At 44.1% G+C, this 26,042-nt stretch overlaps 1 protein-coding gene across 1 annotated transcript in view; it reads right to left on the bottom strand.

Moving 5' to 3' along the window:
- The window catches only part of LOC134303206 (mediator of RNA polymerase II transcription subunit 13-like), a 190,501-nt gene extending 165,062 nt beyond the window's left edge, over window positions 1–25,439 (bottom strand). Inside the window, exon 1 of the mRNA XM_062988543.1 lies at window positions 24,488–25,439. Coding sequence (XP_062844613.1) covers window positions 24,488–24,559 — 72 coding nt within the window. The 5' untranslated portion in view covers window positions 24,560–25,439. The remainder of the gene's footprint in view (window positions 1–24,487) is intronic.
- Window positions 25,440–26,042: the final 603 nt, after the last annotated feature.

Below are 26,042 nucleotides of genomic sequence, written 5' to 3'. Positions count from 1 at the left end.
CTGAGAGAGAGAGACCACATCCGGCTTAATCCCGCACCTATCTGAACAACAGGCCAATCGTCGTTCATGTGGCCGCTCAGCCTCGACCTACACGCTCCGCCATTACATCACTACTCTTTACTTTTGTTGTGTAACGCCCACCGTTGATGACGCAGACTTGGTTCCCAAAAACTGGTAAAAATGCGGGTCGGTACTCCACACCAAGGTTCGAAGAAACATGAACCGAACCGGTTCAAGAATCAGAGCTCTTTTGGTGGAAAAGCGCTAAGACACAGGGAGAACATGCAAACTCCACACAGAAAGCAACCGAACCATCCCACCTGGGGATCGAACCCAAGAGCTTCTTGCTGTGAAGCAACAGTGCTGCCCAAATGTTGTGGATTCTGTAAGCCAGCAATTCTCAACCTTTTTTGCACCTTGGACTGGTTTCATATAAGACATAATTTCAGGGACAGACGGGGCGGGAGGTTTTTGAAATAAAATTATAAAACGGATAGTTCTGGTCCTAAAATCTGATTGGCTGAGCCGCGTTCGAAGCCGTTGTAAAATCCCCGATAAACGCACACCTAGGACCACCTCACATCATTCCATATTAATACGCCACTGAAAAGAAAAAGTTAATGTTATTTTCGCCCTCATGTTGCCTAGCAACACTGTTAATCGAACTACCTGGCGTCGCGGAAGAATGCTTTATTGTAAGTTTATACACAATAAATACATTTATGAATTAAACATTGTTGTATTTATTGTATTTTATGTTGACTGCCGTTTTATAAAAGCAATAAGCCACTCGAGACCGTGTGTTACTGCTATGATTTTAGCACGGGGAAAGAAAAACGTCATCCCCGTGCTAAAATCACAGTAACGCACGGCCTCTCGTGGCTTATTGCTTTATTATAGGATGAGCATCATTACAAACACAAAGTGCATAACGATACTACTCACCAGTGACGGAATATCAGTGGGAACCCTGAGCATTTTTCGCTGCAACGAGACGTTCCAAAGATATTTGTTTTTTGCTCATTGTAGCTAGTTTGTGGGCTTAATTTTTTGGTATCACATGACTGAAATAGGTACTCCAGATGTACAGACAGATGTTATTAAAAAATAATCTGTTTTTTTTCCTCCGACTTTTCCCCCAATTTTCCCTGGTTGCGTTACGCTTCACCTCTACCCTCCTACAACCCTCTACTGCTGACTGAGATGCTTCGCAACTGACACACGCCCCCCTCAGACACGTGTGCAGTACAGACTGCCTCTTTTTACCTGCACGAGGCGAGTTCATACGCGGATCAGCCTTGTGCACGGAGAGCCACACCCTGATCAGCATTATTCCCCAACTCTGCGCAGGCGCCATCAATCAGCCAGCAGAGGTCGTAATCACACCAGTTATGAAAGACACCCTGAACAATAGCCGATCGTTGTTCATGTGGCCGCCCAGCCGGATGGCAGAGCTGAGATTCGACACGATGTATCTGAAATCCCAGCTCTGGTGTGCTAGCGTATTTTACCGCTGCGCCACCTGAGCGGCCGAGAATCTGTTTTTTCTAAATAAAATAGTGTGATTGTCAATAAAACAGAAACAAATCAATTATTTATTCTTTCTGTGCGGCCCGGTAATAAATGACCCACGGTACCGGTCCGTGGCCCAGTGGTTGGGGACCGCTGCTGTAAGCAACCATGTTTACATGATATCATACACCGATCAACCATAACATTAAAACCACCTCCTTTTCTCTACACAGATTGTCCACTTTATCGGCTTCACTCACCATATAAAAGCACTTTGTAGTTCTACAATTACTGACTGTAGTCCATCTGTTTCTCTGCATGCTTCGTTAGCCCACTTTCATGCTGTTCTTCAATATTCAGGACCCCCACAGAGTAGGTATTATTTAGGTAGTGGATCATTCTCAGCACTGCAGTGACACTGACATGGTGGTGGTGTGTTAGTGTGTGTTGTGCTGGTATGAGTGGATCAGACACAGCAGCGCTGCTGGAGTTTTTAAACATTGTGTCCACTCACTGTCCACTCCTACCTAGTTGGTCTACCTTGTAGATGTAAAGTCAGAGCCGATCGCTCATCTATTGCTGCTGTTTGAGTGAGTTGGTCATCTTTTGGACCTTCATCAGTGGTCACAGAACGCTGCCCATGGGGTGCTGTTGGCTGGATGTTTTTGGTTAGTGGACTATTCTCAGTCCAGCAGTGACAGTAAGATGTTTAAAAACTCATACCAGCACAACACACACTAACACACCTCCACTATGTCAGTGTCACTGCAGTGCTGAGAATGATCCACCACCTAAATAATACCTGCTCTGTGGTGGTCCTGGGAGAGTCCTGAGCATTGAAGAACAGCATGAAAGGGGGATAACAAAGCATGCAGAGAAACAGATGGACTACAGTATTCTGACCTTTACACCAACAGAGTACTACAAACTATAGCAAAGTTTCTTAACCTTTTTAAACTAGTGACCCCATTTTATAGGCTTTTTTACTGTATCACTGTGTAACACTGTGTTCTTATTCCACAATATCAGTAGCTGCAAGGCTACCTATATCTCAGGCATCTAAAACCCACTAAGCCAGAGCTAAACATATTCTAATTCCTTAAGGATTGAACAGCATTAACCTCTATCCTAAATCATGGCATGGAATATAAAAAGTGCACGTTTATCTGACGTGTCTGGAATCCAGCTTCACCCATTAAAAGTAGTAATTGTATCAAACCGGCCTTATGAACGAGTCCAGGCCTGCCTCAGGCTTTTCCCCAACCTACAGTTTGTGATTTACTTAGCAAATGGGTGTGTGGCATTAAAAGAATAAGTGAATGCACACATGTGTACACAAGACTTGTGGGTCTGTAATGCTTTAGTAACATCAACACTGCCCTGCTACTGTACTTCATGGGACTGTAGTGGTTGCCAATGTACACTGCATGGCCAACAGTATGAGGACACTTTGATTAGTGGGTGGGATATGTTAGGCAGCAAGTGAACGATATATTCTCAAAGTTGATGTTAGTATGGGCGAGTTTAAGGATTTGAGCGAGTTTGACGAGGGCCAGATTGTGATGGCTAGACGACTGGGTCAGAGCATCTCCAAAACTGCAGCTTTGGGGGGTTTTCCTGGTCTGCAGTGGTCAGAATGTATCAAAAGTGGTCCAAGGAAGGAACAGTGGTGAACCGGCGACAGGGCCATGGGCGGCCAAGGCTCACTGATGCACGTAGGGAGCGAAGGCTGGCCCCTGTGGTCCGATCCAACAGACGAGCTACTGTAGCTCAAATTGCTGAAGTAGTTCATGCTGGTTCTGATAGAAAGGTGTCAGGATACACAGTGCATCACAGTTTGTTGCGTATGGGGCTGCATAGCCGCAGACTAGTCAGGGTGCCCATGCTGACCCCTGTCCACCACCGAAAGCGCCAACAATGGGGAACACGGCACCAGGATGCACTATGGGAAGAAGGCGAGCCGGCGGAGACAGTGTGATGCTTTGTGCAACGTTCTGCTGGAAAACCTTGGGTCCTGCCATCCATGTGGATGTTAATTTGACACGTACCACCTACCTAAGCATTGTTGCAGACCATGTACACCCTCTCATGGAAACGGTATTCCCTGATGGCTGTGGACTCGCACCTTGCCACAAAGCAAAAATGCTCCAGGAATGGTTTGAGGAGCACAACAACAAGTGTGAGGTGTTGACTTGGTTTCCAAATTCCCCAGATCTCAATCCAATGGAGCATCTGTGGGATGTGCTGGACCTCGCAACTTACAGGAGTTAAAGGATCTGCTGCTAACATCATGTTGCCAAATACCACAGCACACCTATAGGGGTCTAGTGGAGTCCATGCCTCAACAGGTCAGATAAAATGTATGAATTTAATCTTAGTTTTATATAATTTTAGAAAGAACTAAGACTATGAGTAGTAATTTGCAGGTATAACCTGATATTCTACATGTGTTTGTGTGTGTCTGTGTGTGTTTAGTTGCCGTGTTGTGGTTTACTCACAGATCATGCTTGAGTAACCTGTTTTTGATCAAAAGGGCTGCGTAAGATAAATGGCTGTAAGGCTACAAACAATGAACGCAGGCATGTAAACTCGAATGTCGACGGGAGTGAAACGCAAACCCAGTGTGAGTGCACGTCCTGTCAAACATACCTGCTGTCTACTGTCAGTTCTCACGTTACGTGTAGGTCACACACTCCTGTCAGTACTCCTGGTGGCATGTTCCATGGACAGTTCTCATGTCGGATTGACCGTAGGGGTGATGAAGTGCCAAGGATTACTGCTGGCGCTGGTGAAGAAGCTCTGTATTAAACTGCTTGGTGGCCATGTGCTTTCTTAGTAAACATTTCTTTATTGTAGTATAAATATCCAGCAGCCTAAATACACATATCAGGACGTAAGATACACTATATTGCCAAAAGCATTCACTCACCCATCCAAATCATTGAATTCAGGTGTTCCAATCACTTCCATGACTGCTTCTACAAACATTTGTGAAAGAATGGGTCACTCCCAGGAGATAGGATGCCACCTGTGCAACAAGTCCAGTCGTGAAATTTCCTCACTACTAAATATTCCACAGTCGACTGTCAGTGGTATTGTAACAAAGTGGAAGCGTTTGGGAAGCATAGTGTGCAGAGGTCACCAACTTTCTGCAGAGTCAATCATTACAGACCTCCAACCTTCATGTGGCCTTCAGATTAGCTCAAGAACAGTGTGTAGAGAGCTTCATGGAATGGGTTTCCATGGCCGAGCAGCTGCATCCAAGCCTTACATCACCGAGCGCAATGCAAAGCGTCGGATGCAGGGGTGTAAAGAACGCCGCCACTGGACTTTAGAGCAGTGGAGACGTGTTATCTGGAGTGACGAATCACGCTTCTCCGTCTGGGGGTTTGGCGGGTGCCAGGAGAACGCTACTTGTCTGACTTCATTGTGCCAAGTGTAAAGTTTGGTGGAGGGGGGATTATGGTGTGGGGTTGTTTTTCAGGAGTTGGGCTCGGCCCCTTAGTTCCACTGAAAGGAACTCTTAATGCTTCAGCATACCAAGAGATTCTGGACAATTTCATGCTCCCAACTTTGTGGGAACAGTTTGGGGATGGAACACCTTTGGGATGAATTAAGAGCGGAGACTGCGAGTCAGGCCTTCTGGTCCAACATCAGTGTCTGACCTCACAAATGCGCTTTCCATAAACACACTCCTAAACCTTGTGAAAAGCCTTCCCAGAAGAGTTGAAGCTGTTATAGCTGCAAAGGGTGGGCAGACATCATATTATACCCTATGGATTAAGAATGGGACGTCACTCAAGTCCATATGCGTGTGAAGGTAGACGAGCGAATACTTTTGGCAATAGTGTAGTTATTATAAGATGATAACCAGAGTTCTACCTTCATACTGGGACATGATGCAAATCTTACAAATCATTTTGTGATAACTACCCGATTGCATTACGCTTCCTCTCTGCTGATGCTGATCCTTTACTCCTGATTGAGGAGAGCGAGACTGTAGTCAACTGCATCTTTTCACCTACACGAGGCAAGTTCATATGCGGATCAGCTTTGTGCACAGAGAGCCACACCCTGATCAACGCATTATCCCTCGAATCAAACAGCCAGCAGAGGTCGTGATTGCATCAGTTATGAGGTCCCTATCCGGCTTCCCACCGTGTATGAACAACAGCCAATCGTTATTCATGTAGCCGTCCAGCCCAGCCGGATGGCAGCTCTGGCTCGAAATGTCAGCTATGGTGTGCTCCACAAGGTGTGGTATGCTCGACCGGTAGCAGAGCTAGCGGAATATTCACTGTTTAATGTGGAGCCAGCAAACAAATAAAATAATAAAGTGGATTGCACATCTGTGTGTCTATTCGAGAGCTTAAGTGCTTAAACGTTTACAAACACCAATTCTGGAAAAGTAGGGACACGACAAAGGTCGTAATTCGCTCAGTTATGAGGAGCCCCCATCCTGTTTGTCGTTGTTTATGCAGCCACCCAGCCCAACTGGATGGCAGAGCTGAGATTCGATACAATGTAATAGAACTCCCAGCTCTGGTGTGCTAGCGTGTTTTATCGCTGCGCCACCTGAGCGTTCGATTACAAAAAGGTCTGCGGTCTGTGTATGCGTTTCCATCTGGCCCCAAACAAAAAAAGTTTGGACACCCCTGAGCTAAGCCATGATGGTGATTCGGTTGCCATGTTTACATAGCTGATCTGTGTCCCGCCTCGTCAGCGAACTGGAAAATAAAAAACCGACCCTGATGTCTGGCTTCAGATCGATACGTTCTTGCTTAGAAGGGAATAATGCTAATGGAATCCTGTCAGAGCCCTATAAAATTCCTTTCAATCTTAAACAACGCCGTGTGTCAGCCTGGGGCCTGGAGATTGTGGATGGACACATGCTGTGATGAAATTTGGTTACGGAGGCTCCGTTGGTTGCAGTCTGAGCCTGATGGGATCCAATGAGACGCTGGAATTCTGAGAGGCCCCATCAATACCGCTTTGAGAAAGGAGGGCTGGCTGCGGGCGACGCCGGAGATGAACGTCATTCTTTATCTGGGCGACGCACATGTGCCTGCCTCTCTGTCAGTTTTTCTCCTACTATCCTCTCGTGTCGCACCACACACAGGAGAACCGGGAGGCTAAGAATAGCACACGAGGCAAACACTGCAGGGTCTACATATTTCACACCCAAACCAGCGCTGCTCCCAAATATCAGCCTCCTACAAGTACAATGGCACCCACACCTCACTTGACGAGCAGGAATCGCGCACCCCCCAACCTCGTAATTCCGTTCTTGATCCACATGGCATACTTCAAAGATTTCTCATTTACTAAAGACCCAATTTAGAAAAAGTTGGGACGGCATGAAAAATGAAAATAATACAAATGCACAGTTTCTTACATTTACTTTGACAGGATGAACCTGAGATATTTCATTTATTAATTTAGTGTTTCAGCTTTTATTTTGTCTCATTCTTCCTGCAAACACGTCTTAAGATGTGCAACAGTACGGGGTCGTCGTTGTCGCATTTTCCGTTTCAAAATTCTCCACACATTCTCTATTGTGGACAGGTCAGGACTGCAGGCAGGTCAGTCCAGTACCCGTACCCTCTTCTTCCACAACCATGCCTTCGTAATGTGTGCAGCATGTGGTTTTGCATCGTCTCTGGAAAAGATGACGTCTTAAAGGCAGCACATGTTGCTCTAAGATCTCAATGTACTTTTCTGCATTAATGCTGCCATCACAGAAGTGTAAATGACCTTTACCAAGGGCACTGACACACCCCCATACCATGACAGACCCTGGCTTTTGGACTTGTTCCTGATAACAGTCTGGATGGTCCTTTTCGTTGTTGGTCCAGAGCACACAGTGTCCATTTTTCCCAAAAAAGGTCATCTGACCACAAGACACGTTTCCACTGTGTGATGGTCCATCCTAGATGCCTCCGAGCCCGGAGAAGTCGACACCGCTTCTGGACATGGTTAATATAAGGCTTCTTTTTTGCACTAAGTGGCATTTGTGCATGTAGCTCCGTATTGTAGTGCCATTTCTTGCCCATGTGAAAGATGGAAGATCACGGGCGTGGAGGATGGAAGATCACGGGCGTTCAGCTTAAGCTTGCACACTTGGCCTTTAAGCACTGAAATTCCTCCTGATTCTTTGAATTGTTTAATAATATTATGCACTGTAGAGGGAGAAAAATGCAATCCACTCCAATCTTTCTTTGAGTCTCATTGTTTTAAACATTTCAATCATTTTCTCACATTTGTTGACAAACTGGATCCTCTGATCATCTTTGCTCACCAGAGACTTTCCTGGATGCTGCTTTTGTACCAAACCATGATTACAGTCACCTCATTACTAGCCCTAAATTGTCCCAACTTTTACTGTATTTTTATTTTATTTGCATTTTCCATGCTGTCCCAACTTTTTCTTATTTAGGGTTGTATTGTACAAAACCTTTGAATCCGATAAGTCTTGTTAATAAATTGATTTCTAGAATAGTAACCGATTGGACGCTTGAGGGGACGAGGCAGTGATGTGCTGGGAACGTTTACTCCTCAGGGATGACTGCACAGGGTAAATTCCTTCAGCCGGCACATCATGTACTGGTTGGTGCAGGAGGGGCTGAGTGTGTTTTTTTTCAGTGCAAATAGACAATCAGAATTCATAAAAGAGTTTATCATGAACAGTAAACCCGGTCCGAGATAATAATCAGATCGCTCGCCTTCAGCGGCTCCCTCACCAAAGAGTACCTAACCTTATCTTACGTAGCCATTATAAAGTGATTATACCGGGTGATTCATCCACCTCTCCGTCGTGCCGCGTGTTCTCCCTGAAGAACTATTTTCTTCAAAATGTTCTGCTACTGCTTGTATAATACGGCTTGATTTTTTTTCCACCGTCCTCAGAGCGGCTATTAACAAAGCTTGGGGTTGGCATCTGCCGTACTTCTGTAATGGGATGCCAGGAAAGCCTTACAAGTTAGTGAGGCATGGAAGGCACAACACAGCAAAGACCTTCAGGTTTATTGCTCGAGTAATAAAAGGCTATTTTAAAGATGAAAACCTTTACACCTCTCTTCAGTAGGGATATAAACCCCTTTAGCGCTTAAGCAAGCTGATGACAGGGCTTGGATCCTACATGAAGCCATTCACACATTCGCCATGATGTGACATATAACACATTCCACATATGCCCACACTTGATTTGGTGGATGTCTGCCAACACTATCATTTGTTAATATACCTCCACGGGGGTAATTTAGGGCAAGTAATGAGGTGAAAAAACTAAATAATGATGTGATCCCATGTCAACAGGCGATTGTAATCATGGTTTGGTACAAAAGCAGCATCCAGGAAAGGCTGAGTCTTTCATGAGCAAAGATGATCAGAGGATCTCCAGTTTGTCAACAAATGTGGCACTGCATCAAGAACCGCCACTCAACAATAGCTGATATAACCACATGGGTGAGGGATTACTTTGGCAAACCTTTGTCCAGCACTACAATACAGAGTTACATGCACAAATGCCACTTAAAACTTTACTGTGCAAAAAAAGAAGCCTTATGTTAACCATGTCCAGACTTCTCTGGGCTGGGAGGCATCTAGGATGGACCATCACACAGTGGAAACGTGTATTGTGGTCAGATGAATCAGCATTCCAGGTCTTTTTTGGGAAAAATGGACACTGTGTGCTCTGGACCAATGACGAAAAGGACCATCCAGACTGTTATCAGGAACAAGTCCAAAAGCCAGGGTGTGTCATGTTATGGGTCTGTGTCAGTGCCCTTGGCAAAGGTCATTAACACTTCTGTGATGCAGCATTAATGCAGAAAAGTACATCGAGATCTTAGAGCAACATGTGCTGCCTTCAAAACGGCATCTTTTCCAGGGACTGCGGAAGAAGAGGGTATGGGTACTGGACTGGCCTGCCTGCACTCCTGACCTGTCCACAATAGAGAATGTGTGGAGAGTTTTGAAACGAAAACTGTGACAACGACGACCCCGTACTGTTGCACATCTTAAGACGTGTTTGCAGGAAGAATGAGACAAAATAAAAGCTGAAACACTAAATCACTTGGTCTCCTCGGTGCCAAAACGTCTTTTTAAGTGTGGTGAAAAGGAATGGAGACATTACAGAGTGGTAAAGGCTTTACTGTCCCAAGTTTTTTTGGAATGTGTTGCAGGCCTGAAATGCAGGAATGCACTCGGAGAGTGCAGGTATACTTCAGCGTAAAACACGTGTGAGATAACAGCCAACAGAGTGCCCTGTAATAAAAAAATAACGCAGAGGGCAGTGGCGAAGAACACGTGTTTCCTCCTTCGAGTCTGTTATTTCCTTATAACAGGACAGTGATTGTTATCGTACTTGTACCAGGACGACCTGCCAAAGTTTAATAAAGCTGGCTTTGGGGGGAGATGTTGGATGTTGTGCTTTTTTATTCATAAAACCTTCTAGTCTCTTAACTATACTGTCCATCACACCCTGGGTCGCGACCCACCCAAAAAAATGGGTCACAGAGAAAAGTAATAATAAATAAATCAACAGATTTAAACAGGCACAAACAAACGTGTACAAAATAAACTTACACTACATCTTGTAAACCACAGTGAGACCAGATTGCCACCATTTTTATTACTTAGACATACACTGATCAGCCATAACATTAAAACCACCTCCTTGTTTCTACACTCACTGTAAGCTCCACTTACCATATAGAAGCACTTTGTAGTTCTACAATTACTGATTGTAGTCCATCGGTTTCTCTGCATGCTTTGTTAGCCCCTTTTCATGCTGTTCTTCAATGGTCAGGACCCCCCACAGGACCACTACAGAGCAGGTATTACTTGGGTAGTGGATCATTCTCAGCACTGCGTTAGTGTGTGTTGTGCTGGTATGAGTGGACCAGACACAGCAGCGCTGCTGGAGTTTTTAAATAGTGTCCACTCACCGTCCACTCTATTAGACACTCCTACCTAATTGTTCCATCTTGTAGACGTAAAGTCAGAGACGATCGCTCATCTATTGCTGCTGTTTGAGTTAGTCATCTTTGTGATCTTCATCAGTGGTCACAGGACGCTCCCCACGGGGCGCTGTTGGCTGGATATTTGTGGTTGGTGGACTATTTTCAGTCCAGCAGTGACAGTGAGGTGTTTAAAAACTCCATCAGCATTGCTGTGTCTGATCCGCTCATACCAGCACAGCACACACTAATGCTGCAGTGCTGAGAATGATCCACCACCCAAATAATACCTGCTCTGTGGTGGTCCTGTGGGGGTCCTGACCATTGAAGAACAGGGTGAAAGGGGGCTAACAAAGCATGCAGAGAAACAGATGGATTACAGGTAGTAATTGTGGAACTACAAAGTGCTTCTATGTGGTAAGTGGAGCTGATAAAATAGACAGTGTGTGTAGAAACAAGGAGGTGGTTTTAATGTTATGGCTGATCGGTATATACATATACATAATAAACAACTGGCAGCCAATTACAATCCAGTCAATCAGTATTTTTACAACTATGATATAATTACACAACATCCGTAACTTCACATATCCTTTTAAATCCATGAAGAGAACAGCTGCAGACTCCTTAAGACCATCCTAATTTACTAAATGCTTAGTCACATTAGTCCACTTGATAGTCCACTATCAAGGGTGCCTCAGCTTCACAAACTCAAAGGTGACAGCAGGGCCTCTACCTGCTCAAAACGCGCCTCAATGTGATGTTGTGAGACTTGGAAATGACATCATATTCATATCACGTATTCTGCTGAGGGTGTAGCGTGCACCCTGGTTATCCACTTCAGAAGCTTGTGGTTCCTCATTTCATTCTTTTGAAGAGGTTTTGATTCACTCTTGTTCTACAGTCACTAGTTCTTACCACGAGCATGAGCTTGATGGACATCCCATTGCTAAACCATAACTAGATTTAAGGGTGTCTGTGGGAATTTAGTGAGTGTCCATTTAGTCAAGAGCCTTTGGGAGGTCAGGCACTGATACTGATATTATACAGGGAGACCTGGCACTCCATTGACACTGCATTTCTTTCCAAAGGTTTTGGAGTTGAGATCATGAAATTGGAGTATCTCCAAACCAAACTTGTCATGACAACAAATCAAGTCTTTATAGACCTTGCTTCGTGCACAGGGGCACAGTCAAGCTGGAAAAGGAAAGAGACTTCTCCGAACTGTTTCCACTTGGTAACATTATTTGACTTGGTAACTACCCAGTACTGTGCAGTTACAAAGGATTCACAAACCTTACTTCAGTAAATGACTGCTAAGTTCCCAGATGCTGTTGTCTTATAGACAAACCAATTGATGCTGTTAGACACTTTATACCCCATAAGTGTCAGATAGTCTATCTTGGTAATGTTATTTGACTTGGTAATTACCCAGAATTGGTTCTATGTCTGGCCCAGTAAGTTGCACAACAGCCTACACAGGGTTCCAACTCTGTGCTGCGTTCACAAACCCCACTTCAGTAAATGACTGCTAAGTTCTGAGATGCTGGAATAAAAAAAGGGTCTTCTCCTAACTGAATATGATACATAGTACAGCCACATTTTTGCTTTTGTCTTATACACAAACCAACTGATGCTTTAAAGCACTTTATATCCCAGTAGGTGTCGCCTAGTCTAACTTGTTAATGGTTTTTGACTTGGTAACTACCCGGAAATGGTACTAGATCTGGTCCAGTAGGTTGTACAACAGTCTACACAGGGTTACAAATCTGTGCTGCGTTCACAAACCCCACTTCAGTAAAAGACTGCTATGTTCCCAGATGATGGAATAGGAAAGGGACTTCAAACTGTTTCCACTTCTTCCAGCAAGGAGTATGTTACACGGTACAGCCAATTTTTTTGTGTTGTCTTATACCCAAACCAATTGATGCTGTTAAGCACTTTATACCCCATGAGTTTCAGATAGTCTATCTTGGTAATGTTATTTGACTTGTTAACTACCCAGAATTGGCTCTACGTTTGACCCAGTACGTTGCACAACAGTAAACACCGATCAGCCGTAACAATAAAACCACCTCCTTGTTTTTACACTCACTGTCCATTTTATCAGCTCCACTTACCATATAGAAGCACTTTGTAGTACTACAATTACTGACTGTTGTCCATCTGTTTCTCTGCATGCTTTGTTAGCCCCCTTTCATGCTGTTCTTCAATGCTCAGGCCTCTCCCAGGACCACTACAGAGCAGATATTATTTGGGTGGTGGATCATTCTCAGCACTGCAGTGACACTGACATGGTGGTGGTGTGTTAGTGTGTGTTGTGCTGGTATGAGTGGATAAGAAACCTCAACTCACTGTCACTGCTGGACTGAGAATAGTCCACCAACCAAAAACATCCAGCCAACAGCGCCATGTGGGCAGCGTCCTGTGACCACTGATGAAGATCTAGAAGATGACTAACTCAAACAGCAGCAATAGATGAGCGATCGTCTCCGACTTTACATCTACAAGGTGGACCAAGTAGGTAGGAGTGTCTAATAGAGTGGACAGTGAGTGGACAACACACACTAACACACCACCACCATGTCAGTGTCACTGCAATGCTGAGAATAATCCACCACCTAAATACAGTAATACCTGCTCTGTGGTGGTCCTGACCATTGAAGAACAGGGTGAAAGCAGGCTAAAAAAGTATGTAGAGAAACAGATAGACAACAGTCAGTAATTGTAGAACTTGAAGTGCTTCTTTATGGTAAGTGGAGCTGATAAAATGGACAATGTCTGTAGAAACAAGAAGGTGGATTTAATGTTATGGCTGATTAGTGTGTACAGGGTTACAAATCTGTGCTGCGTTCACAAACCTAAGTCCCCAGATTAACAGGGTTCTAGATACAAGGGATTCCTTTCTGCAGTACAGCATTTTTTTCCATCCTGGCTCCTTCACAAAATAGTTGCCAGCCTACTCAGAGCTCTCAGTCTGAATACAGTTAATAAATGCCTCTTGGCTGATCACATTATACAGGCACTTGACACTTAATTACCGAAGTTTCAGTCAGCGAAAGTCTGAACGATCTCCTCGAAAGCGATTCGTCTCCGAACTGTTTGTCCGAGCACCAGTCCGCGAAGGGTATATATTTACGTTCCTTCTAGCCGGTGTTTTCGGGTAGTGCTTTTTCCTTCACCTCATATTTCAGTGGTGACTAAAACATGAGTCAGGGCAGTGTTACAGTGCGAGACGGTTCTTTTCAAACTGGACCTGAGCCTGAACTCAGGAAAAGCACATCACACATAATACTTTCCTAAAACGAAAACAGATTCCCAGCTCCCACTCAAACACAGTCACTCACTCTCTCTTTTTTTCCCCCTCCAAACAGAACAGAAAATAGCTTGGACAAACTAGCCGGACGAATTCTTCAAGTAGAAACCAGTACACTTTTTTAGACTCTGCTGTCTTGTTTTCCTAGCGATGATCAGACGTCAAGTTGAGTTTTCAACGTGCTCACGTTCATGTTAGGCTCTGGTTTCTTTGAATAAGCCTGTCCAGTTGGTCTATTTCTCGATCTGGAAAGTCACCACTGAAATATTTTAGTCTAAACGTCTACAATGGGTGAGGATACCCATACCCAGCATAGAACAAAACTTGGCAATGCTTTGTCTGTAGCACTCATGAACAACATCTATAAACTAACTGATCTACTGATTAACACAACACATAATAAGGTTTCTTCCTGTAATTTTAAGGGAGTCTGTCCTTGCCACCGTCACCCTCGGCTTGCTCAATAGGGGGTTTTTGGTCTGTTGGTCCTGGATTCTGTAAGTTGCTTTGAGACAATGTCCATTGTAAAAAGCGCTATATAAATAAATTTGACTTGACAATCAGTGGTCATAATGTTATGCCTGATCGGTGTATTTAGACTCTCCTAATTATTAGCTTAGACTTCAACTGAAATGTTAATTGCAAGCCAGGCCTTCTGGGTACTATTCCCAGAGATGCACAAAATCTTGGCTATTGCAGCTGCAAAGGATGAGGGTGGAAAGCTCATAATCAGGTGTCCACATACTTTTGGCAATATAATACATCTAGACAATTAAGTCTCATTTGAGCTATAGGTCCTGTACTAATACTATTCAACTGCTCCGACATGAAACGTTACTCTTAACAGTATGCACTGAAATCTATGTAGACACAGCTATCAGGACATATATTTCAGGAGAGCAGATTAGAGGTGAAGCAGTACCATGTCACATATTTCATACTTGTAGCGCACTTAGTTAATGTAATGAACTCCTAGCTCAGCACTTTGTTTCAGCGTTGCTTTGTCAAAAACCCCGTCAAATCTTAATGATTTAAAATCGATGGATTGGCTACTTAAAGTAATTAATGCACATAAATTGTTTAAAAAAGATTTGTTGGCAGCATAAAGCACTGAATAAATTCTAATCATTCATAAAAAACTGGGTGGACGTATCAAGTTCATAAAGGTGCAAAGCACTACACTATAAAGGTATAACTAAATATAAAAATAACCCTTTGTACAGTAGGTAAAATGCAATTTAAAAACTGTAATTTAATGGTATTTAATAGGGACGTAACGATGCACCACAAGACAGTTAAAAATCGATTCACAGGTGTAACGATTCAAAGCGGTTTACATGTATAATGAATCGATATTGACTTTAAACAGCAAGAGGGCACTGGCGCTATTCACCTCGCCTGGTTGACGTCACTACAGGGTTGCCAGGTTCGGAATTTTCCAGCCAAATGTATTTATGTGCAGCATTATTTTGCATAGTTTGCACCTACCTCAGAAATAAAAGGACATTCATTATTTAGATAAATAAGATAAACACAAATACAGTATTTTATTTTATTTAAAAAAATAAAAAAAAAACGGGAAAAAATTGTATTGTGAATTAGTGCTGGACAATAATTCGATATCGATATATATCGCGATAGAAAATGTTTCAATAACGGTGATATGATTTTTAAACAAATTCGATCGATATGCTTATGTAAGTGCATGATGACGTGCGCCACAGTTACCGCTCTGATTACACTCCGCTACAACACGGTGGATATTAGCGGCTAGTTCAACAGCTGTGAGTGAACGAGCATCCACAGTCAATCTGCGACCAGCCGTTCGAGGGGGAAAAAAAAGTCTCTGTGACTCTGAAAGTCTCCGGTGCACCAACAGACACACATTAGGCCCATAATCTAATCATATCTATATGTCTAAACCAATCAGAGATAGTGAAGAGCGGGACCAGCGTCATCACCGGTGGGCGTTACACAGAGAAATATCATGGTGGAATATGTGTGAGCATCTGTGCTGCTGTTATAGATGTTCGTTTTAATGTAAAAACATCAATCAAATATCGGTGATAAGAAGACGTGACGTGTTTGTCTTAGTTGTTGTTTTCTTTAGTTTATTGACGCGAGAAGAGTTTTGCGCTTCGCTTTCACCGCGACTCTCGACGTAAATAACCTCAGCGTAAAACGTAAATTTGCTCAGCGCTCGACTCGAGAGATAAAACATCATTAAAGTTCCACAACACAATCATCCATCTGTGTGAAATAACCATCAAACCCAGTCTAAAATACCACATGTATCTGTGTTGAGCTGGATTTACTTCATGTGTGGTGTTTATATTTCACGTTAAGCGTTGTTTGTTCAGTCCGGGTCACTTTTACCACGTCATATCACACAGTTCATCTTTTTTTAAGGCACTTTAAAAATATCAGCGACAAACTGACTCAAAATGTAATAATGTCATGTCATGTAGCCTATGTCAATAATATGCGTCTCGTTACTGCATTAACCATATGTAATATTCTTATCATTAAATGAGATGTTCAGTGTGAAGCCCTTAAAACACTTGCACTTTTAATTTAGATTTTCTTTTTATTTTATTTATCTTGAGTTAAAATTTTAGCTCAGTGAAGCACTTTAAGCACCAACACTTTTTCAGTAAGTTACCTTTCGTGTAGAATTGAACTTTATGTTGACCAGATTGTTAGTTAATCAATATCAATCAAAGTCAATTAAAAAAAAGTGAACCTGATTTGGGATTTGACCAAAGAAAAACAGTTAGGCACACCAGTGCAACCAGTGCAAAAAGTTAGTCTAAAGCCCTGAGTGTTGCCAGATTGGGCGGTTTTCCTCTAAATTGGGCGTTTTTTTTTGTTTGGTTTTTTTTTTCACTTCCATTTAAAAGAAAATATTCAGTTTTAATAAGCTCCAGCATTGTGGAAGGCTGTTAAAAGTAAAGTCAATGCTAATTTGGCTTAATAGTGTTGGTCAGTCTCTAGTTTTCCATGCATTCACGCTAGCATGTTCTGGGGTTCAAATGAGTCTCATCAGTACACACAAGTTTGCAATCAAATGATCAAGTACTTCAAAAGAATATCTTTGAAATTCTTCCTCAGAATGTTAAGGTTATATGCTATATTTTAGTATTTTACTTGTCAGGAAAAATAAGAAAAAATAAAAAGCTTGTGATGCTAGGCTTGATGTAATTCTACATGGCACTCACTGCCTGTATAGGTAAATGAGTGAGTGACCAAAACACTACTAGATCCACAGCAACTTGCCACATAAAAGAATAAGGTATCAGACAGTTTCTGTGCCACCCCTGTGTGAGCAGTGGTCTCAGTCTGGCCACCCCTATGAAAACTGTCTGGCTCCGCCACTGTCCACAGCTGAAAAAGAAGCAGATGAAATAGCTGATAAGAGAGGAAGGACTGATTCAGTGGTCTATTTAGCTTGTATTTCTTGCCAGAAACCAGAAAAGAGGTTTGCAGGTACAGCCATCCAATTTTGGTGGCAGTTTTTCTGACATTTGTATTATTCATATCGATATCGGAATTATATCGTATCGACCGAAATTAGGAGTTATATCGTGATATAAATTTTAGCCATATCGTCCAGCCCTATTGTGAATTACATCGCATCGTGGGTAGAGTGTATCGTTACATCCCTAGTATTTAATTCCTGCAGCACATTCCAAATAAGGTGCCAGTAAGGTTTTAAAGTCAGTCTCTGTAATCCCGATGGCATTCGGTGACTTTAAAGTGCTAGATTAAGTTCGCTCAGGTGGCGCAGCGGTAAAAACACACGCTGGAACCAGAGCTGGGATCTCGAACACATCGTATCGAATCTCAGCTCTGCCTGCTGGCTGGGCTGAGCAGCCACATGAACAACGATTGGTCTGTTGTTCGGATATGGGTGGGATTAAGCCGGATAGGCGGATTGCCGGATCTCTCTCATCACCTATGCAATTACGACCTCCGCTGGCTGATTGATGGCGCCTGCACAGAGATGAGAAAAGAGTGCTGTCAGGGTGTGTCTCTCCGTACACAGTGCTGAGCTGCACTGCACTCATCAAAGTGTAGGTGATAAGATGCATACAGCATGCTGCCCACGTGTCGAAGGGGGCATGGGTTAGCTTTGTTCTCCTTTAGTGGAGAGGAAGCATGTTGCAATCGGGCAATTGGATGCGCTAAAACGAGCACTTTATGTTGCCATCTAGACTCTTTCAGAGACGTCTCTGCTTTAGCAAGGCATGCAACATTCTGTTACAACACTGTGGCTTGGTAGTAAGAGAACGCAGATGCTAGACTGGCCTGCCTGCAGTCCAGGACCTTCTCCTATTGGAAATGTGTGGTGCGTTATGAAGCCCAATATACAACAAGGAAGACCCTGAGCTGTTGAGCAAGAATGAGAGGGAAACATCCCCTATCACTCAGTTTCCAAATGAATACTAAGAGTGATGCAGAGCTCTTGAACTCTCAAGTTTGAATATCAGGTGGTGCTCTGACCTGGGCAGCCAAACAAGCAGAATTGGCTGTGCCTGAGGGAGGGAGGGAGGTCGACTGGACTTTAGTGCTGCTGTACAATTGCACCTTCTGCTGTCAGGTCGATGCACCTACACTAGTTTTGGGGTAGTCGTCTCTCAGAACATGGTATGACTCTCTGTAAGACTTCGCATTAAACAGTAAATAAACAGATGTGGTCAGCGACTGCACACGTGGATGTGATAGTCTCAGCTCTCCTCAGCCAGTGGAAGGATGGTACAAGCTGCATGAGAACTCCAATAAGGGGATTGGCTTTTTTTAGACTGGGAGAACTATAGGTGAAACATTTGACTCCCCCACCCTCAGGAATGAGCAGCTGTGCAAGTTGAGTGTCCAGCCAGACTTGAACTTGAAACTTGGCTCTTGTTGGTGATGGGTTCACGTATTAGACTGCTGTGCCCCAAAGGTTCGGCTGACTCATCTATCATGCCAAGTGGTACAACTCCAGTTTGAACACAAGATATTTCATGTTTTGTCTGCCCAACTTTATTTCATTTGTTAATATACCTCCATTCCTGCATTTCAGGCCTGCAAAAAAAAGTTGGGACGGGGGCAATGTAGGGCTAGTAATCATGGTTTGTAATCATGGATTGGTACAAAAGCAGCATCCAGGAAAGGCTGAGTCTTTGATGAGCAAAGATGATCAGAGGATCTCCAGTTTGTCCACAATGTACCTCAAAGAAAGACTGGAAGGGATTTGCATATTTGTCCCTCTACAGTGCATAATATCATTAAAACATTCAAGGAATCAGGAGGAATTTCAGTGCGTAAAGGCCAAGGGTGCAAGCTTAAGCTGAACGCCTGTGATCTGTGATCCCTCAGACGGCACTGCATCAAGAACCGCCACTCAACAATAGCTGATATAACCACATGGGTGAGGGATTACATTGGCAAACCTTTGTCAAGCACTACAATACAGAGTTACATGCACAAATACCACTTAAATCTTTACTGAGCAAAAAAGAAGCCTAATGTTAACCATGTTCAGAAGCGGCATCGACTTTTCTGGGCTCGGAGGCATCTAGGATGGACCATCACACAGTGGAAACGTGTATTGTGGGCAGATGAATCAGGACCAAAGATGAAAAGGACCATCCAGACTGTTATCAGCAACAAGTCCAAAAGCCAGGGTCTGTCATAGTATGGGGGTGTGTCAGTGCCCTTGGCAAAGATCATTTACCCTTCTGTGATGGCAGCATTAATGCAGAAAAGTACTTCGAGATCTCAGAGCAACATATGCTTTCTTCTTCAAGGGACATCCATGCATTTTTCAACAAGACAACGCAAAACCACATGCTGCACACATTACAAAGGCATGGCTGCGGAAGAAGAGGGTACGGGTACTGGACTGGCCTGCCTGCAGTCCTGACCTGTCCCCAATGTGACAACGACGACCCCGTACTGCTACACATCTTAAGACGTGTTTTCAAGAAGAATGAGACAAAATAAAAGCTGAAACACTAAATCCCTTGGTATCCTCGGTGCCAAAATGTCTTTTAAGCGTGGTGAAAAGGAATGGCGACATTACAAACTGGTAAATGCTTTACTGTCCCAACCTTTTTTTTGGAATGTGTTGCAGACCTGAAATGCAGGAATGGATGTTTATTAATAAATGAAATGACATCTCAGGCTCATCCTGTCTGCAATCAAATAAAAGTCAAAGTAAATGTAAGAAACCAGCAGGAATGTTGATCTTCCAGAACACAGATTAGGATCACTAGGAATGCCACTAGTGGCTGGAGGTGTAAGATTCCACGGCACCGCTTGTTCCTCACAGTAAATTCATTACCTAAATGAAATAATCTCCTCTTATGCAAAGTTTTGCCTGAGCAGCTTTTGGCTGTTGCTCAACTCCTTTCAATCTGAAGAAGCTCTGATCCAGCTTTAATAACAATATGACCTACAGTGCGTTGCATCATTTTTACAAGCATGGTAGATGGTGATGCAATATACAGTAGCAGACTGTGTAAATACTCTTACTGCAATAGAACTGCTGTTATACTCAAGTGCGAACGTTTGAATACCCTTTATCTGCTCCACTTTCCATTTAGAAGCAGTTTGTAGTTCTACAATAACTGACTGTAGTCCATTTATTTCTCTGTATGCTTTGTTACCCCCTTTTCATGCTGTTCTATAATGGTCAGGACCCCACAGGACCACTACAGAGCAGGTACTATTTGGGTGGTGGGTCATTCTCAGCACTGCAGGGACACTGACATGGTGGTGGTGTGTTAGTGTGTGTTGTGCTGGTATGAATGGATAAGACACAGCAATGCTGGTGGAGTTTTTAAACACCTCACTCACTGCTGGACTGAGAATACTCCACCAACCAAAAACATCCAGCCAACAGTGCCCTGTAGGCAGCGTCCTGTGACCACTGATGAAGGTCTAAAAGATGACCAACTCAAACAGCAGCAATAGATGAGCGATCTTCTCTGACTTTACATCTACAAGGTGGACCAAGTAGGTAGGAGTGGACAGTAAGTGGACACTATTTAAAAACTCCAGGAGCACTGCTGTGTCTGATCCACTCATACCAGCACAACACACACTAACACGCTCGGGTGGCGCAGCGGTAAAGTACTCTAGCTCACCAGAGTTTGGGTTTTGAATACATCGTATCGAATCTCAGTTCTGCCTTTCCGACTGGGCTGGGCGGCAGCATGAACAACGATTGGCTGTTGTTCAGGGTAAGAGGGTAAGAAAGTCGGATCATAGGTCCTCATAACTTGTGCAACTGCAGCCCCTGCTGGCTGACCGCACAGGGCTGAGGAATAATACTGATGGGGGTGTGGCCCTCCATACACAGTGCCCGTCAAGTGTATGAACTTGACTCGTGCAGGTGAAAAATGCAGTCTGTACTGACTGTACGTGCCAGCTGAGAGGCGTCCTCAGTAAGCGGTGAAGGGTCGAATCAGTAAAGAGGACAATCAGGGGAATTGGACACGACTAGACTGGGTGGGTGGAGTTGGGGAAAAAAAAAAACCACACACACACTAACACACCACCACCATGTCATTGTCCCTGCAGTGCTGAGAATGACCCACCACCCAAATAGTACCTACTCTGTGGTAGTCCTGGGAAAGTCCTGACCATTAAAGAACAGGGTGAAAGCTTTAAAAAAAAAAAAAAAAAAGAATTATTTAGAGAAATAAATGGACTACAGTCAGTAACTGAGTGCTCCTATGTGGTAAGTGGAGCTGATAAAATGTGTAGAAAAAAGGAGGTGGTTTTAATGTTATGGCTGATCGGTGTATTTAGTTCACAATGCAACATGTGATGCCTCTGCATGTGTAGCAACATTTGGAGCATATCAAATCCACAAATCTGGTGGTTTCAGAAGCTCTTGCAGGAACATCTACCACTAGACACAAATACTGTACATACAGGGCTGGATGCCAATCCATCACAGTCTGACCGATCTGTTTTAAATCTGGTTATTTGTTTGGTTTTGTTGTTACAAATTTAACAATTCTGCTGTCTGATGTCACGCACTGACTTTAAATCAGGTCAGGAGACCAAGAGGTTTAAGCTATTTCTCTTTACACCAAGTATTAAATTGTATTGTTCTAAAATAGGGGTGCCATAGTGGTAAAGTATAGCTAACAAACCACTAATGCTGAGGTTCAAATCTCAGCTGTGCTATCGGCCGGTCAGGCATCTGCCTAGACATAACTGGCTGATCAAAACAGCCTAGCCATTGGGAGGCATGCTTGGCGATGCCCTCTTCATGCCCGTCCCAAGCCCAGATACAAATATGAGGGTTGCTTTAAAAAGAGCATGTGGAGTAATAAGTGTGCCAAGTCTGGTATAAGAACCAGATCGGGGCCGCTCAGGTGGCGCAGCGGTAAAAACACACGCTGGAACACCAGAGCTGAGAGCTTGAACGAATACATCGTATGGAGTCTCGGCTCTGCCTGCCGGCTGGGCTGGGCAGCCACGTGAACAACGATTAAAAAGCTGGATATGGACGCAATTACGACCTCTGCTGGATGATCAATGGCGCCTGCACAGAGACGGGAAAAGAGTGCTGTCAGGGTGTGTCTCTCCGTACACAGTGGTGATCCGCATTGCACTCGTCAAAGTGTAGGTGACAAAATGCATACGGCTGCTGCCCACGTGTCGGAGGGGGCGTGGGTTAGCTTCGTTCTCCTCAATCAGAGAAGGGATCGGCATTGGTGGAGAGGAAGCATGACGCAATCGGGCAATTGAATGGCCTTTGGTTTGACTTCATGACTTCTGATAACCGACTCTCCAGCCAAATATCCTCTGGGCAAAAGGTGAGTTGTGTAAATCTATACTCCGCTTATCAAAATCTGTACAGCGCCTCACAGACGCTCCCACTGTAATGCCTGTAGCTCAGTCTGGTAGTCAAACTAGCCCAACTATACTGCTACAGAGCACTCACCCTCGATTATAATCCCTAACAAGACCATGTCATAATGTTTAAGGACATTAACTGTAGACCAGCAAATTATTAATCCAAGTTGTGGTTTGTTTACTTTCTTAAAACCACAATAAAACTAGCAAGGCACTCAAGCTGGAGAAACTATTTTTGATGTTTCTACACTCACTGTCCAGTTTATCAGCTCCACTTACCATATAGAAGCACTTTGTAGTTCTACAATTACTGACTGTAGTCCATCTGTTTATCTACATACTTTTTCAGCCTGCTTTCACCCTGTCTTTCACTGGTCAGGACCCCCACAGGACCACCACAGAGCAGGTATTATTTGGGTGGTGGATCATTCTCAGCATTGCAGTGACACTGACATGGTGGTGGGTGTGTTAGTGTGTGTTGTGCTGGTATGAGTGGATCAGACACAGCAGCACTGATGGACTGAGAATAGTCCACCGGTCGAAAACATCCAGCCAACAGCACCCCGTGGGCAGCAGCCTGTGACCACTGATGAAAATCTAGAAGATGACCAAGTCAAACAGCAGCAACAGATGAGCGAGCGTCTCTGACTTTACATCTACAAGATAGACCTGTCAGGGTGTGTCTCTCCGTTCACAGTGCTGATCCGCACTGCACTCGCGAAGGTGTAGGTGACAAAATGCATACGGCTGCTGCCCACGTGTCGGAGGGGGTGCGGGTTAGCTTCGTTCTCCTCGATCAGAGAAGGGATCCGCATTGGTGGAAAGAAAGCATGACGCAATCGGGCAATTGAACGCGCTAAAAGGGAGAAAAGGGGAGAAAATGCATTAAAAAAAAGAACCAGATCCACTGTAACGATCCCTAAATATGGGAGCAGCTCCTCACACTTTCCCACTGTAATGCCTGTGGCTCAGTCTAGTAATCAAACTATCCCAACTACACTGCTACAGAGCACTCACCCTCGATTATAACCCCTAACAAGACCATGTCGTAATGTTTACACCTGTTTACATCTACAAGATAGACCTGTCAGGGTGTGTCTCTCCGTACACAGTGCTGATCGTCAAAGCGTAGGTGACAAAATGCATACGGCTGCTGCCCACGTGTCGGAGGGGGTGCGGGTTAGAAGATGACCGACTCAAACAGCAGCAATTGATGAGCGATCGTCTCTGACTTTACATCTACAGGGTGGACCAACTAGGTAGGAGTGTCTAATAGAGTGAGTGGACACTGTGTTCAAAAACTCCAGGAGCACTGCTGTGTCTGATCCACTCATACCAGTGTCCGTGTCACTCCAGTCCTGTGTGGGTCCTGACCATTGAAGAACAGCATGAAAGCAGGCTAAAACGGTGGGTAGAGAAATAGACGGACTACAGTCAGTAATTGTAGAACTACAAAGTGCTCCTATGTGGTAAGTAGAGTGTGTTTTGACTTTTAGGGTGTGCTGGAACTTGCAACAACTTTGCCAACCTGTTAATAGTACCCCTATTTATCTAAAACTTTCAATTAAATAAATTAATGCTACTAGAAATAAGCAATATAGCCAAACAAACAAAAACAAACAAGCAAACAAACCCACCCATCAGAATCAACCATAAAGACATCCAGGCTCGTGTGGCCTGGTTAATGATTGGCTATTGAAAGCGAGCTACTACAGTAGAAAACGGCTTCACCTTTGTACAGCGGGCTGCGTCTCTATCCTAACCCACGCGCCCTAACCCTAGCACCCTAACATTAGTCGGTACTAGAACCAGACCGGTAGAAGAATTCTTATCATCGTACCAGAGAGAAGAGGTTGGAATGGCAATCTTCGAGGCTCGCCCCGTTGGCCACCCAGTTCGCCGATGTAGTCATACTGGTGCGCCGATGGCTTCCTCAGTGTAGGGCATGTCGAAATCCCCGAGCGGTATTAGGATCGAGCCGGCGGTTCCGTTCGTAGTGATCGATCCGGTTAACAATGCAGTAATTTTTTTTTTTCAAAACGCGAAAACGAGACAATACGATCCTGTGCAGATTAAATATGATCCTTTGTTTGGTGAGATCGGATCAGGATCACATCCTGAACCCGAATCAGTGTTAAAGATGCGGCGTGCAGATCCGCTTTTCATTTAAATCCGATGCGAGAGGGAACGAGAGAGAGATCGGAGCCAGCGCCGAGTCCATGCCACTTTTCTTTTCTTCCTGATGATTGTGTAATCAAACGAACACGATCGGCGCATAATCCGAATGGAAAAGTCTAGGCGATTTCTGAGCGAGCTACAAAATCCAGTCCGATTTCTCGAAATACTGACAAGTCAGACAAGTTCCCCGATAATCCAGTGACACGTTTTATCGAACCGAGTGGATCAGGAACAATAAACAGCGCCAGCAACAGCACCAGCGCGCCGCCGGGAACCACAGCATTCCACACAAGACATGAACACGGGTGGGGGGAAAAAAACCCAGCCGTTTACAGAGTGTGATCGTTTCTCGAGAACTATTCTGCGTGCACTATTTTTAGATTTGCCTTCTTCTTCTTCTTCTTCTCACCCGACGCGAACGTACTGCTCCTGATCTCCGATCACACTCACACACACACACAACACAAAACACAATGTTCAGATCCCCGTTTCACTCCAGCACGCTGCAGTGCTAAAAATAAAGCCTGACCCGTCTTCCTCCATCGTCTCGCGCTGTTGTGCCTTTATGGAAAAGGCTCGTGCACGGCAAGGCAAGGCAAGGCGAACTAGAACTGAGCACGTTCGGTACACGGTACAAGGCTGGAGTCATTAAAATGGTGTCATTTCTTCCTCAAAGGCACAAAAAAAGTTGTCAGCCGCCAGCAGGAAAACAGTAGAACAGCAAGAGAGGTTAAAAAAAAAAAAAAAAACCTTCCTTCCTTCATATTAGCACATTACGTACCAAACGTCCTCTTTCCTTTAATGACATAATGAATGACAGCTTAAATATAACCTGTTCTATTCCTTATTCCTTTCATATTATTATTATTATCTCTTTATTTCCGAGTTATTTCCTCAGAATTAAACAACGTGAATCATTCAAAACAGCAAAATATGAAACATACGTCGATAAAGTGCTATCAGTGACGAGCTAATTAGCACGAGTCTATGCATTAGCACGGATTGTTTATGCACTGTTCGCACCGTAACACTGGCAAGTCAGCGTGTTTGTAATAATACGTATGCAAATAAGCTTACTTCGTGTACCCTTTTTGTGTGTGTGTGTGTGTGTGAGGTGTGTGTGCGCGCCAACTAACACTGGCACCCCCAGCTCAGCGCGCATAGCTATGTAATGGCGGCCGCCAGACTGCCTGCCAAACAGACTCACTTTCCCATTC

Source organism: Trichomycterus rosablanca, chromosome 26, assembly GCF_030014385.1.
Source record: "Trichomycterus rosablanca isolate fTriRos1 chromosome 26, fTriRos1.hap1, whole genome shotgun sequence".
Classification (NCBI taxonomy): domain Eukaryota; kingdom Metazoa; phylum Chordata; class Actinopteri; order Siluriformes; family Trichomycteridae; genus Trichomycterus; species Trichomycterus rosablanca.
The sequence above is the reverse complement of the archived record's forward strand: the minus strand, read 5'-3'. Positions and strand labels throughout refer to the sequence as shown.